The sequence below is a fragment of the Choloepus didactylus genome, chromosome 22 (assembly GCF_015220235.1).
Source record: "Choloepus didactylus isolate mChoDid1 chromosome 22, mChoDid1.pri, whole genome shotgun sequence".
In the NCBI taxonomy this organism is placed as follows: domain Eukaryota; kingdom Metazoa; phylum Chordata; class Mammalia; order Pilosa; family Megalonychidae; genus Choloepus; species Choloepus didactylus.
Window position 1 is genome coordinate 5803180 of NC_051328.1, and position 19187 is coordinate 5822366.

General features: G+C 41.4%; 2 protein-coding genes across 10 annotated transcripts in view; one reads left to right on the plus strand and one right to left on the minus strand.

Annotated features, from left to right (window-relative positions):
• ADCY7 (adenylate cyclase 7) overlaps nucleotides 1-5205 on the plus strand; it is a 63361-nt gene extending 58156 nt beyond the window's left edge. For all 8 annotated transcript variants that reach the window (XM_037816416.1, XM_037816413.1, XM_037816414.1 and 5 more), the window contains one exon: nucleotides 12-5205. In XM_037816416.1, the coding sequence (XP_037672344.1) occupies nucleotides 12-158 (147 nt within the window). In that variant the 3' untranslated portion in view covers nucleotides 159-5205. The remainder of the gene's footprint in view (nucleotides 1-11) is intronic.
• Nucleotides 3940-19187, minus strand: part of BRD7 (bromodomain containing 7) — a 43126-nt gene continuing 27878 nt past the window's right edge. Inside the window, exons 7-17 of one of the 2 annotated variants that reach the window (XM_037816419.1) lie at nucleotides 17324-17508; nucleotides 16188-16311; nucleotides 15451-15526; nucleotides 12495-12602; nucleotides 11970-12105; nucleotides 9557-9668; nucleotides 7930-7986; nucleotides 5247-5361; nucleotides 4822-4965; nucleotides 4466-4609; nucleotides 3940-4114 (exon numbers count right to left, since the gene is read on the minus strand). In XM_037816419.1, coding sequence (XP_037672347.1) covers nucleotides 4053-4114; nucleotides 4466-4609; nucleotides 4822-4965; nucleotides 5247-5361; nucleotides 7930-7986; nucleotides 9557-9668; nucleotides 11970-12105; nucleotides 12495-12602; nucleotides 15451-15526; nucleotides 16188-16311; nucleotides 17324-17508 — 1263 coding nt within the window. In that variant the 3' untranslated portion in view covers nucleotides 3940-4052. The remainder of the gene's footprint in view (nucleotides 4115-4465; nucleotides 4610-4821; nucleotides 4966-5246; nucleotides 5362-7929; nucleotides 7987-9556; nucleotides 9669-11969; nucleotides 12106-12494; nucleotides 12603-15450; nucleotides 15527-16187; nucleotides 16312-17323; nucleotides 17509-19187) is intronic. The other variant, XM_037816420.1, reaches the window with a different exon arrangement.

Below are 19187 nucleotides of genomic sequence, written 5' to 3' on the forward strand. Positions count from 1 at the left end.
TTCCCTTGCAGGTTACTGAAGAGACGTGCACCATCCTCCAGGGACTGGGTTATTCTTGTGAGTGCCGCGGACTGATTAACGTCAAAGGCAAAGGCGAGCTGAGGACTTACTTTGTCTGCACAGACACTGCCAAGTTCCAGGGGCTGGGGCTGAACTGAGGGCTTTCGGTGGTTTTAGAAGATGGTGAGAAGCCGATTTCCTTCCCTGAAGCGAGCCAAGAAGAACCAGCCCCATGCCAGTCACACAGGCATTCACAGGGTCTGGCCGCTGCCACCTCCCGACAGACAGCTATGCTGGCTTCCTTGGAATTGCATTCAAGGATTTCCCAGACATGTGAGCCAGATCCCAGCTTGAACTGACCACGGAGCCTTCTTAACCCATCCTGACAGCCAGACTCGCCACGCTGGGCTCCAGGACAGTGGAAAAAAGCTCACAGGCACGACAGCTGTACTTGGGAATTTCACACCCGTGCACCCAAAGTGTCACAGAGGCGAGTTCGGGGCATGACCTAGACAGACACATACCTGGTGGTCTACAGGCACGCCCAGGGACAGAGGACTGGGACAAGTTGTCTGGGATGGGAGTCTGTTTCCCATGTGAGCATATTCTGGTAAATGGAGTTGTAAAGGGTGTTTTCAATCTGTTAATGGTTTCACACACTAGGGAGAAAAAACCTACAGTGGACACTTGTTACTTCTTGCCATCTCTGGTGTTTATTTTAAATGGATACATAATTAATGGGGCTTTCTCCCTTTTTAATGACTTCTCACATGCTGGACTAGTCTCTTCCCTCCAGTGTATTCTTAGCTTCCACCCATGACGCATCACCAGACTCCTGTCCAGCACCGGCTGACGGGGTCAGCTTGGGGATGGTCTGAGGTCAGCACGGCTGGGGGACAGAGAGCTGAGGAATGTGGCTGACAGCAAGAGGGCGAAGGAGCCACGGCTTTGACTCGGAGAACCCTGATACAAGCATTATGGGGTTAGGTTCAAGAAGTTGAAGGTCTAGAAAATAAGGCACCACCTTTTAGCCCTTCCCTGTAGGTAGTGGGGACTGCCCGTGCACGTTTGAGCTCTGCTATCTTCAACTCTTTTTTTGTATCAGAAAGGAATGGCGTCTATGTAGAGAGAACTTGGACGCATGTAGTGTTTCTTTCCTTTGCTTTAGTCTTCATAGCTAACCTTTACAAGCTTTATAACTAAGATCAACTTAGGATAAGCACGAGTAGAGGTCCCATGTCTGAGAAGCCAGCCCTATCACAAATGTCAAGATGTTCTTGTTCTGAACCCAAGGAAGTCAAGGGCAAGTGAAAAAGCCGGATTTGTGAAATGGCTCCAACTCCACAGGTAGGCAAAAGGTCAACCTGTTTCTAGGTGAGAAATAACCAGACTGCCCCTTCCTTCCTGAGCTGACGTCACTGCCTCCTAAACAGAGCAGCCCCAGGGATTCTAATGCAGCTGAATTTCCCACCCTGTTCAGCAGGGAGTCTTCACTGCAAATCATCTGCGAACCCCATGAAGCTATGCAGAATATCTTGCACAGGAGACTTCTGAAGCTTATAGAGTTGCAGCTGGGAGGACTAACGATTGCCGTGTGCCTGGGACCGCGGGGTTCCTAGGATGAGGACAGAAATTGAACCTGTCTGCTTCCCCTTGCTGTTGGGGGGCCCTAGCAGGGGGGACTTATTCAAATTTGCCCAAAGGTGCCAGGTAGGTTAGTGGTAGTGCCGATGTGCAGCATGTAATGGGAATTGGTATGAATACAGGTGAACCTGCTGTTTAAAGAAATTTTATGGCGAAGACGCTGATAAGGGAAATAAACCTTGCTCAGATTGCCTTTTTTACACACTAACTTTCCATGTCATGAGCTGGTTTCAAGCAAGTGTGGTACTGAAATCGATGCTTTAAAAATCCAGCAGTGACCAGGGCTGCCTGGGTGGGGGAGGTCTCGCCTGCAGACACCAGAGATGACATCAGGGCACGTGCCTCTGTATGGCCCGCAGGTTTCTGCTCCTGCAACAAGCAAGTCACTACTTTTCTCCAGCAACAAAAACCCCAATTGGGAGTTTTAAGAATAACTGGTTACCATTTATGTAATTTTCTTTATTCTTAGTTGAGCCTAGTGCTTGAATTGGAAATAATTTTCTAAGTTTTTAGTTTTCAGTATTCAGGTCACTGAACTGACCATAAAAGTTGCAGCTATTTTTGTGTCTATATCCCAATTACCAAGTAGAATAATGTTGTTTTATGAAGGGAACAAGTATCCTTTCTAATGCTGACCTTCTCGATGGGTAAGGTCCTGCTTAAAGTTTTGACTAAAGCAGCCTCACTGACTCTAGTGAAAATAATGCCTTTAGTTTCCTGGTTGACAAAAGAAAATTTCCTACCAGAACATTAACCAATGTGTTCAATGTGTATGTAACAGGTCAGTGTACAGAAATCTGCTTTGAAGAAAGGGCATGCAAATAACTAGGGTTTGTTCTGTACACTGATATTTATAGATTTTTAATATTTATTTCAAAAAAAAATTTTTTTAAAGAACCAGGTTTCTAAACTGATAGCTCTGTTTAGCTGCTTTTCATAAATTAAATGAGCAAATTAGAAAATCTTGAATGCCTTAAAGTGTTTTGAATTTCAGTATTTTCTTGGTTTTCAGGAACTCACCTTGGCTAAGCAGATCTAAAGTATAAGGATCTAATTGTTGCCTGGATTATATTTTAGACATTAGCATTAAGCTCTGGAAAGACTTGATAAAACATCAGATTTGAAGTGACCTTTTGATTCTTTTGGCATATGTTTTTAAGTAGGGCTTTAAAAGATTATTAGGTCATCTCTAATTTTCTGGAGACACTCAGTTGTCCTTCATCCTTTAGTCCTTGCTAAATGTTAATTTTCAAATTCAAAACAGTCATATTAAGTAATCGTCACAATGTAATGGCTTCCTGCTTGGGTGTTTTACTGCCTAATCCTCAAAGGATCTGTCACTTAATTTGTTCACCAATCTATACTATGTACATCCTGATTTTTTTTCTTTGCATTTAATTTTAAACAAGTTAGTTAGTTATATACTGAACCATATTCAGAAAAAAAAAAAAATCATCTCAGTCCAGGAACTGGTTGTAGAAGGGGCCACGTCTCATGGTCCTCCCCACTTAAATCATTAAAATGCTTGGTCCTTGGCCTTCATATTTCAGAAAAAAAGTAGATCAGTATGGATCTGTGGGTATGGCTGAGGCACAGTTACCTTTGAGAAACAGGAAATAGAAATGTAAGCTTTCCTTTAAGCTCGGCCAGTCTCTGATGTGTTCAAGGATGGTTTAGGTTCTCTTATTTGACTTATCCTTTTGGTATGGTACCAAATAACCTTCTCAAGCAGGGAAAACCCAAACGCACACCTGACAAGTTACGCTGTGAAACTACAGAACATCATTCCATCGGGTACTTAGGGGGCAGAACCATGGCAGTAAATTCTAAATTATTTTAAGTGTGTTACTTGTTCTTCATGGTATAACAACAGAAAAATCTCACTGGATAAGGATATTTTTAAAAAGTTTCTGAGCTATGCTCCTGTCCATGGGACACAGGAAGAAGTGTCATCATTACTTTGAAACAATGTCGCCCAAGCCCGTTCACGCCTTCTGCTGGGCAGGCCAACAGCCCACCGCCACGCTCCTTCAAGGTGGTGTCTGAAAAGTCAGGAACTATTTGGTTACGATTTATGTAAGGGGGAGTGTGGCAAATGTGAAACACGAGGGATTTCGATGACTTTTTTTAAATGGATGGTTGAAAAAGACTGTTTTCTGAGCTTCTCTCTTAACTCTTACTCCTAACCCCTGAGAAAAAGGTCTGGGGGTACCTTAGCTGACGTGCACTACACAGCTCAGAGACCCATGTTCAGCTTTATTACTTCACAGACGTCCAATCTCTGGAACATTAAAATTAATTGTTCCAAAGTTTAATTAAAAACACAATTTACAAATATTTAATATCTGAAAAGCATATCCAAGTTAGGAATGAAAAAAATATGTACATTATATATAAACAAGGGCCAGTCAGCTTCGCGTTCCATCAGGGCCGCATTCAGCAGTATCAGTCTTCTTAGGTTCTTCAAAGCCTGAAAGAAAGGACATACTGATTTCCTTTTACTTCACCGAGTATTTTTTCCCCTTTTAAAACTGAAAAAAGAGAAGTGACGGGTAAGCTAGCATCCAGAATAACTGCTCACAGCCCTTCCTTAGCACATTCAAGTTTGAAGACCAGGTGCATTATCAGGTTATCTTTGGAGTTTTATTGGGAAACGTATGAAATCTTAACTAATTTTTTAAAGAAAATGGAAAGAAAACAAAGTAGTTTATACATCAAAAATACACAGAGACAAAACCTTTAGAATGTTTTTTGAAGGGCAAGGCTTAATGTTCCTCGTACTCACAATAGCGTTCCACCCGCAGAGAAACAGGGCACGTACCTTCTGTTAAATCTACAAAGTTGTTTTCTACGATGGGGGAAGGAAAGGAAATCCCCATTGCTTTTCGAACTCCATACATGCTTACAATGTCACCTGGAGTTACTTGCTGTGCCAGTTCTTTCAGATTATTGGTCACTTGTTCAGCTAGAAAGAAAACAAAAACAAAAACAATTCTACAAACCAAAATGTGGGTCCTTCAATAATTGAGAAAATATATCTGTAAGAACAGTAATGTAATGCAAAAAATAAGCTGTCCATGGTGTTCACTGTAGCCTGCTGGGGTAGTGGTGTCACCGTGCAGAAGCTGTTTCCTTTAAGCACCCCCCGATTCTCAGCTTCCTGAAGGGGCAACATACCGAGATGCATTTCTCTGTACGACGGGCCCAAGAGACAGATCATGTTGGGAGGGGGCCTGGTGCTCAGACGCTCGTTCTGCGCTTCCTGGAGCTCCCTGAGCAATTTAGTGGTCTCATCAAGTTTCCTCTGGAACACTTCAGCTTCTGTGTGGAAAGAAAAAGAACACACTAGAGATAAGAGGCCATGCATGGACACACTTGCGTTCGATCTTGTGTAGTAAATAGAGTCCTGTGTTCTGGGGCTCTGTTGTTTACTGATGTCTTCTCTCCTCAATCGGAATAAACACGTGGGCTTGCCTTTCACGTAAGCATTCACCAAGATGTTCCTGTGGTGAATGGCTATGTTAATCTGGAGGATCGGACATTAAATCTTAACTGCCTGTGTTATGTGGTGTTTCTATCAAATCCTCTGGAGGCATGCTCACCTTCAGAGTCAAAAACTTCAACCGGAGCGCCGAAGTTTGTTACTGCTTTCAGTGCTGTGAGCCTGTCGTGATTACTGAAGTCCAAATGCTCTGCAGCTTCTATTTCTGTAACCTGCTTTAAAAAATAAAGAGGGCAATTATTTGAGCCTGCTAAGCCACAACACTGCTAACTAGAAATTGGTACGATGGCTGTAATTATGGGCAGTTATTCCATCCATTTACTTTGGAGTCATAAGTTTGATGCCTACAAAAAATGTCTCCCCAGAATACCCTTTTAAAATGCTCTTCCCAAATCCTGGCCAAAAAAGTGTCCATAAATAACGTGTCATATACACTCTGTACCATGTGTTTTGTAAGGCAACCATTCTAAGAGATCTCGAAGCAATTTGTGATGAGCTTTCGGTGATCATGACGATGTCCCATGTTTCTGAGACTGCAAAAGCAAGTGTTCCTGCCCACCCAGCCCATACGCTTGCACAAGATGCTTGATGCTTCCTGGGTCTTCTCCAGGCCCCAAAGCTGGGTCATCAGCATTGCATGGGAAACAAAAGGCCACAAAGGGTGGAGTTTTATTTTTGGAATCACAAAACTCAAGAGTTTCTATAATATCAACTTTGCTTTTTAGGATAAGAAGTAAATGAAAATTAATGGTTCCACTATGTATACTATGGTATTAACTCTTCAAGCGGAATTGATTTCAACACCTCATTTCTTTACCTACATATACAGTACAGGTGGGAGGTGGAGAAAAATGTCTAATTGTACAACTTGGCACCAGTGCATACTTGGCTTGCCATTTCAGCTGGGTCTTCAACTTAATTTAATGTCTTGACTTACCCAACTTCCTTTCCCATTCTCAAGATTTTTTTCCTCTTGCCCCCTCACTAAGCACATGACTTTGCTTGCCTCTTCTTTCCTTGAAAATAACATGGTTGTGTAAATCCCTTCACCATCTACACCTGCACATCTAACTGTACTTTATCTCATATCTTCAATTTTTCTCTCCCCTCAAAGTGCTAAGTCTTGCCAATCTTACATGTTCCCTAAACCCACTTTTTCTCAATTCATTTAACTTACTGAAGTCTACCTTTTGCCCCCACCATTCTACTCAAATTATAAGATTAAGGTTACAAAAGACTCTCACCACTTTTCCTCTTATCAGCTTCCATGCAGCACCTGACACTGCTCACCCACCTCTCCTCTTTCATAATTTCCCTACCCTAACTACCAGTCTTCTCCAAGGTTATCTCCTTTGACCTTTTCCCAGTCTAAATGCTCCCCCTGGACAGTCTCATCCACTCTAATGACTAAAATAAAATTCTGCCCTTATGTCAACAACTTCCAGATCCACATCTGTGGTCCACATCTTGGAGCTACCTCCAACAATGTCCCAAATCACACTCACCACACCTGAAACCAAATGTAACTTTTTTTTTTTAAATTCCATTTTTTTGAGATACAGTCACATACCATACAATCATCCAAAGCGTGCAATCAATTGTTCACAGTACCATCATATAGTTGTGCATTCATCACCCCAATCTATTTTTTGAACATTTTCCTTGTACCAGAAAAAGTGAAAAGAATAAAAAAAGTAAAGAAGAACACCCAAATCACCCCTCACCCTACTTTCTCATGTAGTTTTTTGTCTGCATTTTTCTACTCATCCATCCACACACTGGATAAAGGGATTATGATCCATAAGGCTTTCACAATCACACTGTCACCCCTTGTAAGATACATTGCTATATAATCATCTTCAAGAGTCAAGGCTATTTGGTTGCAGTTTGATAGTTTCAGGTGTTTACTTCTAGCTATTCCACCAATGTATTAAAACCTAAAAAGGGTTATCTACAGAGTGCGTAAGAGTGCCCACCAGAGTGACCTCTCGACTCCATTTGGACAAATGTAACTTCTTTCCCTGTCAATGACGTACCTCCTTCCCTGCATCTCCTAAGTGAGTTAACAATACTATTATTTACCTCATATACCAGGTCCTGTCTGTTTTAGTTCCACTGAATTTCCTGAGTCCTTATTCTCTTTTTAATATTGACAGTCTAGTCAGACAAGTCTCATAGCTTCTCACTGGTCTCTTTTCCTGCAGCCTTGCTCCCCATTCCATGTTTTACCATAGCACCCTAGTTCCTAGAATAAAATCTCAACTTCTTAGTACTGCATACAAGACTCTTCATCATTTGGTCCTCACCCACGCAGCCTCATCCCTTTCCTTCCTCTCTCCAAGTGTCCCTTGGTCCCCCATCTTCTGAGTTCTCCACACACGGGCCCTGCTCTCTTAGACCTACTTATGTCACGACACATGCAGTTGTGCCTACTTCAGATGCCTGCCCCTACTGCTTCCATAATGCTGCCTCATCCTTCCAGACCCAGTTCACCTGGCACTTCCTCAGTGAAGCCCTCCTGGCTCCCCAAGACAGCGAGCCTCTCCAGCCTGTGGCCTCACGGCCTGTGTACGTACACTGCAGGCACTGGCTCTGGTTCCCTGGGCACGTGCTTGTCAACTGCACTCGCTACTACTGAGTGCCCCTGAGCAGACACAGGTGTCTTTTATCTCAGGAGGTATCAATACATACTTTTCTTTAAAGTAAATACAATTTTATCATTTAGGCATTTTAGCTTATTCTCCATTTAAATATCTCCTGTAGAGAGAATAAACTAGAGTCACCTCCATGTCTTTTGCTGTGTCGAGTGTTCCGGTCTGGCCTTCATCTTCAGGTGATGACTGTAAGGACAAAGAAAAACAACTTTTCATTAAAACATATATGAAAAGGTAAATATCAAGGAAAACAGGAAAATATCAGGAGTTTCATCACAAGAAAAAAGGAATAAGAATATGGATTATTGGAAAATATTTTTAAAACCCAAATCAATTAAATACAATTATTAGCATTTTGAGAGTATTTGTGAGTCTGGGTATCTAATTAACTGGTGACTTAAAGATTGATATTTCCATGCCCGATCAAAAAGCAGTATGCGTATTTAAGGACGTATCTGGTAAACAGTGTGCAAACACCTAAATATATGGAATCTGTCTTCAAGAACAGGTGTATCTCTGACAAGACAACAGGAAGGAACTCTAGGGATTGTTTTGTATTAACAGAGGCAATATTCTCAGATAAGAGAGGATTATTATAAAATATTCAAACACTACAGAAAATGTGAGTGTTTCCTACAATCCTATTCTTCAGACAATGCATACATACAAAACACAGAAACGTATCATAGACGTCAACCAGTAACAATGTTACCTTTTTTTGAACAGTTGTACCATGATTTATTTAATCAATTCTCAAGTTTTAAAAATTATAAACATTACAATTATATCCTTTTATATACTGTATCCAATGTTACAATCTATCCAAAAGTATGTAACTCTTATCTTCTTATTCTCTAGGACAAATTCTGAGAAGAACTGCTGGCTCAAAGAGCAAATAAATTTTAAAATTTGAAACATATTGCCATATTAACCAAATTTGATGGGAAGGATATGGTAAAGATAGTCTTGAATTGATGTAAAGTTCAGTATTTTTTTAGTCATCTGAAGAAAGCTGTTCACGTGCTACAACGCCCCAGCTGTTCTCAGTGACCCAGGTGCTGACTTAGCTTTGCTGACAGGTCACCAGAGGAGCAGCCACCATGGGAGCCGTGGACAGAGGACAAGGCAAGCACAGCCGCAGCCATCGTTCAGACTGATGACCTCCAAGAGGTCCAGGTCCCTCTAACCATGGTGAGGAGGGCATCTGGAAGATCAACACTCCTCTACGTCAGCAGGAATATTTGCTGGTTCTAATCTTAGAGTCAAGATGCTGAGCTACTATAGACTATGAACTATCCTCAACTGAACCAGAGAGAGTTTATAAATGCTCACAGAAGACAGCAAAAAGGAAGCTTTTAATTAAGGCTCCCATCACTGTGCTGTTGCTGCATAATAAGAAGGAAAAGGACACTCCACATCATTTTAGCCAACTTAATTTCAAGCCAGTGAAGCAAGACTTTTACCTTTTTGTTAGAGCACATAGCACTTGCTGAATTCTGAGTTGTAAACCCCATTCTGAATTCTACATTCCCAAGATTAGGAAATAAAGATGCTCCCCTGGCCCTCACAGATCCCAGTAGCCAAGTGACTTGTTTCCGCTCATTGTCCTCCACCCATGGCCTCCACCCAGGCTGGGCCGACTTTTCGGGGGAATGGAGTTCAGCTGTCAGACTGGTTAATCCCATGATTTCATAACACTGAATGACTAATGTTTGAGAGCCTATTAATAAGCCTGTTTCCTTAGCAGAGCTCTTACCATTTCCAACTCTTGTAGGGTTCTAGAGTGCCCTCCTTTAGTTAAAACATCCAGTAAACTGTCTGCCATAACATATGGATAATCTTGGCAAGTGGCCAGAAACTCATGGATGCTGGAAGAGAGAGAGAGTGTGCGTTGGGAAAGTCACTTCCATATAAATCACCTCCATTGGCTTAATCTTCCCACATCACCAAATGTTTCCAAGAAATGCCCTTAGTTCATACACCATGACGTAAAACTTTCTGTCTAGGCGAAAAACTGTATTTACATATTTATTAGTGATAAACTGCTCATCATGAAAGAATTAAACAATATCAAGAACATAGTGAAAATGAAATGCTCTGAAAAGAAAAATAAGATCTCTGTGATAGAGGGGCTCAGGGCTCAGTCACTGGAGCACCTTGTTCCACCCCTTCACTTCCTCCTTAAAGTGATCTGATTCATCTCAGGACTTTCACTACGTACGAAAAGATACTCAAAGTTTCAACTCCAGTTTGGGTGACAGCCCTCAGACAGCTCCATTTGGATGTCCAGCAGGTATCTCAAACTGAAAATGAACAAAATTGAGTTGCTTGTCCACCCCTCCTCCAGAAGCTCCTTCCAAAACCTTTCCCTTCTCGGTAAATAAGCAATTGCATCCTTCTAGGCTCAGGCTGAAAAGCCTGAAGTCATCTGTTAAGGACTGAATCATGCTCCCCACAAAAGGCATGGTCAGGTTCCAACCCCTGGTCCTGGTGGGTGTGAACCCATTGTAAATAGGACCTTTGAAGATGTAATCAGTTAGGTGTGCCCCAACTGAATGAGGGTGGGTTTTGATCCAATATGGCTGAAGTCCATATAAGCAAAGGAAATTGGAAAGAGAAGTCACAGGAAGAGCAAGAAACTGGAAGTCAATGGAACCCAGAAGAGAAAGGAGAGGATATTGCCATGTGATGAAAACACCACGGAGCCTCAAGGATGGCCAGCGGTCAGCACCAGAATGCCATAGTCTTCTGGCAGAAAGCATAGCCTTGCTGACAAGTTTTGGACTTCTCCTAGCTTCAAAACTGTGAGCCAATAAATTCCTATTGTTTAAGCCAACCCACTGATGGTATTTGTTTCAGCAGTTGGCAAACTAAAACATCATCCTTGACTTCTCTCTCACACCTCACTTCAATTGGTAAAGAAATCCTACTGGCTCTATGTGGATCCCTCCCCATTACCTCACTGCAACTCCCCTGGTCCATGCTACTACCACCTGCACCTTCCTACTTCTGCCCTCATCCCTCCAGACTGTTCCCCAAATAGCAGCCAGAGTGAGCCTTTTTTGATTTCAGAAGGTTCAATTCATGCCTTCTTAGCAGGATCCTCCCTGACTACTCTAGTTGTGCTCTGTCCCCTCCCATCCCAGCAACCTCTGTCTTCCTGTTACCATCTGACAGGAGGGTGTGGGTTTTTGTCAGTGTTGGTCTGCTGTGGAATCCTTAGCGTCAACAACAATGCTGGGCACACAGTGGGCATGTAACGCCTGTTTGTGGGATGCGTGGATGTATACTCCAGAAAGAATCTGTTCAAGCTGGTGAGATGAGGTCTAAAGTATATGGCTTAATCTTAAACTACAGCCAATCTCTGACTTAGGGACCCCTGTCTTGTAAAACAAAACAAAACAGAACAAAACACACATATATGAAAGTGAACAGATTTCCCATTTGTCAGAGAACCAGGGGACTGGTTAATCTACAGGGTTAAACTCTCTCTTGCACATAACGAGGTAATGAATGTTAACAAGCTAGCAGTGCCATGCAGGAATAACCCGAGGTCAGTGCTCCACCCTGAGTAAATTAGGCTGAGAGCTCATCATGCTCATGGAGGCAAAGTGTCCAGCACCCTAAACAGGAACACAGAAAGTATCTCCCCACGGAAACATGTAATACGGATGGTTGAGGGCAATGGCAATAGTCGATCTATCAACAAACAGGCCTGTATGTGGTTTGCCTTAAATCAAGTTATCAGATCCTATCTCATACCTTGGGGAAAATGCACTGACTTCTAAAATTTGATCATGTTTGCGATACAACTTGCTGACACACAAAAATATTAAAGTAGATCAGATGACACATCGACATTTTGAAGTAAAGAGCTCCTGAACATTAGTATTAGTTGAAGTATGCAGCATCTTTGAAAATATATTTTTGTAAGAATTAAAATATTGCAGATGCCAATAAATCACAGAGCTATGTTCTGTATTTGTTTCCATTAAAGGATGATGATAACTAAGGATCTATTCAATTTCTGTCAATTTTTGGGGGAAATAATGCCTGAGCCCACTTTCTACCCACTTGGATAACTTTGTTATCCAAATCACAAGTCACATATGTAAATCATTATTTTAGAAAAATGCGGTATTCAGAATATTGATCAACTGGTGACTCACCTGAAATCGCTTGCAAGCTCAGTGTCTTCCCCATAGGCCGAATAGATTAAATCAGAATCGTCCTTGCTGATATTTGCAAACGTGGAGTCATAATGTGGTGCGTAAGAACTGTAGGGTCCATAATTCAAGTATAACACTGTTGATAAAAAAATTGAGTACTACAACACTATTCTTTAACTTATGTATCAATCTACTCTCTTTTATTAAAAGATTGTTCTGTTCAAACTTTACTACCTCACTGACTGGTATAAAACTCTAAACTTTGTCCCCAAAACAGATACTTATGAAGTCATAATTCAAGTGAATTTTCCCCACAAAGGGGAAAGGGGGAAAAAAAAGACCAAAACTCATTTTGAAAATACTACCTGATTCTTCAGTTTCTTTCAAAGTTAATAAAATAGCTAACTGATGTTGTGAAAATACTAAGAGATCTGGTAAACAGAGCAGTGAATGCTGATCATGCTTCCCTTCCCCAACTCCCTGAAGTGAAGAGAAACAACACTGACCAATCTGTCCCAGCCTTACCTGGAGTTACTTTGTTCCTTTTGTCTTCTTTGAACCCCTGCAAAGTATTCACTCCAGACTGAAGTCTTCCAGTTGTCATCCCCAGTCTTACAGGGCAGTAGCCTGGATCTAAAACATAAAACCGAGCAGTGTGAAGGAGGCGAGGGTGGGATGACCCCCATGGCACGCAGCAATGCTTTCCCACACATTACTTCCCGCCATCCACAGGACTCTAGGAAGGAGGATGGGCAGCTGTTACTTCATATTCACTTTTAGGATAAGAAAATCTGAGCCTAGAATGGCAGGAAAGTAGCCAGGACCAAAACCTGGATCTTTTCACTCCACTCTACTACATCCTGGAATTCTTTATTACCAGGCTGCACTTAATACATACTTTGGTGGAATGAGGCCAAATTCCCAGTGATGCATTTTCTCTTACATCTGGCTATAATTAACCTTGATTGAGGACATTCTCTAAAATTATTTTAAAATATTCGTTCATGATGCTTTTCCTTGATCAAGAGTTGGCACAGATGCCAGGTAAAAATAAATTAAAAAAAAAAAAAAAAAAAAAGTGAAAGACCCAATAAGTAAACATACCTGGATTAAATACAAAACCTCATAATACATTAAGAATAAATGAGTATCTGTCAGAGCAATGAGGAATAGCCTTTTAAAATGTGGCCTCTATAAACCAGGAATGAATCCCACGATGATAATGGGAATATGGGATATAAGTAGAAGAACTGAGATAGGCACCTAAGAGGACCAAAAAGGATGTTATCAGGAAAGAAGTGTGGTCTCTGGCAATATCTAAGAGAAAGGGTGTTTCTTTCCTGAAGAAGAGTCCTGGTTTCAGTAACATGATATTCCCCAGAACAGAGGCTACTGCCACGCATTATCAGTGTGATGAAAGCATCTGTGAGAAACTGCAAACCTTCACTCAGATCTCTCTTCTTCTCAGTCAGCAGTCTGGACTTTGATTTCCTAATGGTGTGCCTCCCCAGGAAGACAGCCCCGAGAAGATGCACAGAGGCATCTCCCACTTCAAACCACTAAATTGGCCTTCTGGGGGAGCCAAGAGCAGAAACCAGATCCCTGGGCACAAAGAAGGGGGCAGAACTTACAGTCTCACTGAAATCAAGTTGGTTGTATCCCCTATCACCAAATTTTCACCACAGCTATACTAGAAAGAGCAATGTTCTCAATCCTGTGACATTTCCATTGACCTAACACCATATAAAATTCCACTATGAGAAGTTCACATAAAAGCAAAAAATGAATTTTGTTTTGAAAACATGCCTTTTGTTCCTTATATTCTAAGTAAACGAGGCTACTCAGTGTGCATTTTAAGAGTGGCATGCAAGAGGACTGCTTGGGCCCTGGGCCCATTTTAATGGGCAGCCTTGCAGGGCAGGGCTTCCTCCACAGCTGCTTATTTAACACAGAGGTCTCCATGGCTCACAGATTTGAAGACCTGTCCTTCTCCAAGCACCCCAGACAGTACTCTGTCCCTCTCTTGGGGAGGGAGGTCAATAATACTCACACTCTGCTTAGTATTAAGAGTTACGTGGTTATCTATCTTATTCTTTGCAAGCCCACTCCCACTTTTTGGAGGGCTTAAAACTTTTAAGTCATTCAGAACTGCATTCAAATCCTGGCTTGATTACTTAACAGCTATAAACTTTGGACAAGTCACTTAACTTCCCTGAGCTTCAGTTTCTTCAGCAGTAAAATGAGGACAATAGTAGTTTCAATCTCACAGGGCTACTGAGATGATTAGACGTGATAATATATGAAAACCACAGTGCCTGGAAGTTATTTAGTTCTCCATAAGCTTTTTCCCACAGTAGTCAGGAAAAAGTTCAACATCCTTCATGTGATCTGACCCTGCCTCTCTCCAGTCTCCTCCAGGGCCACTGAAGATCCTGATAACTACACTGGCTGCGTTTCAGTCTCTCAGCGCACCAAGCTCTTTCCTCTTCAAGGTTTTCTTTATCTGCTGTTCTCCCATCCACCACTCACCTTTCTGAGATCAACCTAGATATCATTTTCTTGAAGAAGCCTTCCCTGACCCCAAATACTAGGTTATTGCTGTCATTCACTATCACAGCCATTCTTTTCCTTTGTCATGGTAGACAAGTTCCTATTTCTTTACATCAGAAGGGGAAGGGATGTGTCTCTCCCTGCCTTGTCCTCTACTACATGCCTAGTTCCACCTCCAGCTCTGAATGCAAAGTTTTGCCCATAGCAAACAATTACTGGATACTACTTCCTGAGTGTAGGAATTCTGTCATTCATTTGCATTCATTTGTGTATCAATTATCTCTCCTATAATAACAGCAAGAAAATGGGTTATTTATAAAATAAATTCATATTCTTGTTTTTGCGTATCACAATCTCAGTGGATCTGCCTGACAAAAAGTTCCTATTTCTTACATCAAATTTCAAAATATTCCCTACACTATCTCCATTAAAGTATCATCTCAGAAAACAGTGATTCCCAACCTTTAAAAACCTTCTATTGACCACAGTGAAAGACATAATGATTTAAGTGTAAATACTGCATTATTATAAAGTATTATATTAATTCTTTTATCTGAAAATTTAAAAGTCAGTTAAATTTATCTTAACTTGAGGGTTTTGCAACATCTCCAGAAATAACCAAGCATACCCAGTTTCTCAAAACCAGGGATGGAAACTACCACCTAAATTTTTCAATCTTGTTAATGGTGGGCATGAGAAATATTTCAGGGGCTTTGTACTTTAAGGAAAATTAGATCTATGGTACCTATTTTAGGCTGAAGTGCAAGTCAGTCTAGCTGCTGGCATGAAATACGTGTTGTAGCCAAGTTCTTTGTGGATGATGAAACAGCTAGACTTATCATCAGGCTTATTGCTTTAAAATGTTAACTCAGGTTACTGCTCTTTGCTTAACAGCATTAAGTTCATGCACAGCCTCATTCGGTGAACCTACCTCCTACAATGGGATCCATGGGAAGGAGAAGTCCCAATGTTGTTGTCCCATCTGGTTTTCTTCTTTCAAATTCGCACTGCAACAACCCAAAATGTATTCAAATGGAATCAACTGTTCTACACCTACTTACTTTAAAGTAATATATACTAGAAACACTTACTTTCATTTAATTAAACTAATATTAGAGCTGGCTCTCATCACTAAACTCAAACACTGACATTCACACCTACCTCCACGTATCCAGGTGCTGATGATAAGCTAAAGCGCAGGTTAAAAAAATCTCAGAATTTTAAAGAGCTGTGTGGGTCCTTAAGGCCATCTAGTTCTGCCCACTCTATTAAAAAAGGAGGATACGGTAGATTGGGGACAGGAGTGATCTGCCCAAAGTCATATATTAAGCTATTTGATTTTAAAACCAACATGCTAAAGAACGTGATTTCAAAAGACCAGAGTAATATTTTCTTGTAAGCTTAAAATGAAGTATATAGTTTATTTTCCAATTTTAAAACACATTAACTTAACCAAAAGAAAGAATGCAGTAATAGTAATAAGATTAATCATGTACTTGAGAAACATACTAATTTTTCTTCTGTGAGTATTATATGGATGAAGAGCTCCATGGCAGATATAGATTAAAAAAACAAATGGATGGAAGTACACAAGCAATTTAAAAACTAAAATTTCAGACTACCTGAAGAAGAGCTAACAGTCTGTAAAGAGAGAACAAACGAAGTCACCTGACTGTTAATAAGCCGCCTGGTTAGCTTTCCTCCGGACTCCTTAACAATGCGGTCAATCTGCTCCTGCTCTCTTTCTAAATTACTGTTTTTCAATTTATCTTCAAGCATATCTTTGTCTCTCCTGAAATACACAATAATACCACAAAAAAAAAAAATACGTAAGATGAAAATGTTCAAATGAATTCTAAATCTGAATACAACCAAAGAGGAGACATTTGCACTACCGTCACCAACTAAAACTTTGTCCCTTAATGGTCAGGTGAAGGGCCCCTAATAGCGCAAAAACAGAAAGGCAAACCTAATAGTTCCTCCTCCCCACTTCTGTCCAGTGTTATTTGCCTTAAACGTTTTTTTGAGCACATTCCCCAAAACGAATTCTACCTCAAACATATTTTGAGAATGCAGGTGGCACATAATTTTTAAAAGGTGGATTAAAAAGGTGATAAATTTTAGAAATAGAACAAAGAAATTTCTTGTCACACAGACAAAATTTAAATAGGTTTTGTTATTTTCTCTGCAAAAGTAAATTATGACAGCAGAAATCCCAAACTGTTAACTAAATCCTTCTCCAAAACTGACAGTGAGGTGCTCGGCAGTCCAGGGCTGTGGTCAGTGAAGGGCAGGGGCACGTCCACAACCGCTGTCCATTCACACTGGCTGTCGACCGCCTGTCCCCGTGGTTCCTCACAGCTCACACTGGCTGGCGTCCAGTGAAAACCTGCACACTTCCCAACAGCCCAGCAATTTAGGAAGCAGCTTTCAGTGTGTGTCTGCCTATCTACTGTCTCAACTCCTTTATGAATGAGGTAAAGAACAATTAAACAGTTTTCCTTAAACAAACACTTCTATTCATATAAACTTTCTGACGTCATGAATCTTTAAAGATAACTTGTTGGTTTAAAAACTACTTTAATAAGAACACACATTCAGAACTGAGTTTAGGCAAACTGAACTGAGTTTGGACAATTCCACACAGTGCTGAGTGTCAGAAAAGGGGCAGCACAGCAGCAAAACGGACCTTGGTGACAGACACCCACATGCCAAAAACAACCACTGGCAGATGAGAACCTCAGATTTTCCCCTTATTAGCTTGAAAAAGGTGGTTTAACTTTCATATTCCAAAGGTTCTTTACTTTTTGTTTTCCTTATTGGGACTTTTGAAGGCTTGGGCTTCCACATCTCCAGAGTCTTCCCTCTCTCTGGGCCAGCAGCTGCTGTCCTCTCCACTCTGCGAGGTGTCTGCTCTGTCTTTCTGTTTTCGAGTTTTTTGCAAGTCTGCCATGAAGTCTATGCTCTGTTTCAGACTCTGAATTCTTTCCTAAAAATATTCAGGAATATTCTTATTGTATGTTAATTTTTAAAGTAATGCATTTTTTCCCCCACAAGCGCTTACACTTATCCTGTCATTAGAAAAACAAATTATACCAAGAGAACACTATATTTAGGAACCAGAACAATGAAGTTCATTCAATTCTGATAATTTAATTTCCAACTTAAGACAGGTTTTATAACTTTATCTCACTATTAAAAAGTTTAGAGAGATGAAGAAGATGGCGGCACAGAGAGGAGTAGAAGTTAGTTAGTCCCCCTGGAGCAACTAATAAACAACCAGACACAACTAGTAAATGATCTGGTATAACTTCTGGGGGACAACTGCAACTGTCCACACATCAATCACCAACCTGGATTGGGAGGAATGCCTGAGATTGCAGGGTGGAAACTGTGAGTAGAAACCGCAGACCCGAGATGGGAGCCCCATCCCTACCCCACAGCAGCCAGAACTGCAAAGCCTCGCTGTGCTAGAGAGCAGCACTCTCTGAACAAGCAAATATACCTCAGTCTAGTTCCAACTGGAGTTTTATTGTGGACTGTTCAATGCAAGCTACAAATCCCCAACCAGCAGACGGAGGCTTTTAGTGACAACTGACCTTGAAGAGCCAGGGGACTTCTCTGTCCTAGGAGGGGGAGCCCAGAGGACCAGGTGCTATCTCTGGCTGACGGGTGAAACTGGGGGCTGTGGACTGACCTGGAAATGAGGCTTTTTGTCCCCTTCTCTCTCTCTCAACTTGAGCTGCTCAGTGGAGAAAGCCTCAGCCATTTTCAGTTCGCATCACTCTGACCCAGACAAGGGTGGAGATAGCAGAGTCAGAGAGACAAAGAACCTATTTAAATGCAGATAAAAACTACCTAGGGGGTGTATCTTCCCTAAGAGGAAGGAGGTGGTGCCCAGCACTATTACCCGTCTTCTATTCAGAATGAGACCCCAGAGCCTGGGGGAAAACGGGGAAAACAGAAACTAAGCGGGCCATACCTCTTTACACCAGCCAAGAGCTACAGGCTGACAGGTGCCACCTGCTGGGCAGGTTAGGAAAAGCATAGTGGCTTGAGGCCTCACAGGGTGTCAATCTTCTAAGACACACCCTCAGGGAAACCTGATACTGAATATTGCCCCTTTCTGGGATCTGAGCCCGTTTGGGTCTGGGAAAACATGACTGGGGTAACCATGGAAACCAGGTGCCTAGACAACAGAAAATTACAACCTACACTAAGAAAAACGAAGTTATGGCCCTGTCAAAGGAAAAAACTTACACTTTAACTGAGATACAGGAATTGAAACAACCAATGCTAAATCAATTCAAAACGTTTAGGGAAGATATAGCAAAAGAGATGAAGCATATAATGAAAACACTGGACGTACATAAGGTAGAAATTGAAAGTTCGAAAAAACAACTAGCAAAATCTATGAGAATGAAAGGCACAAAACAAGAGATGAAAGACACAATGGAGACATACAACAGCAGATCTCAAGAGGCAGAAGAAAACACTCAGGAACTGGAGAACAGGCACCTGAAAGCCTACACACAAACGAACAGGTAGGGAAAAGAATGGAAAAATATGAGCAACATCTCAGGGCACTGAATGACAACATGAAACGCATGAATGTACGTGTCATGGGTGCCCCAGAAGGAGAAGAGAAGGGAAAAGGGGAAGAAGCAA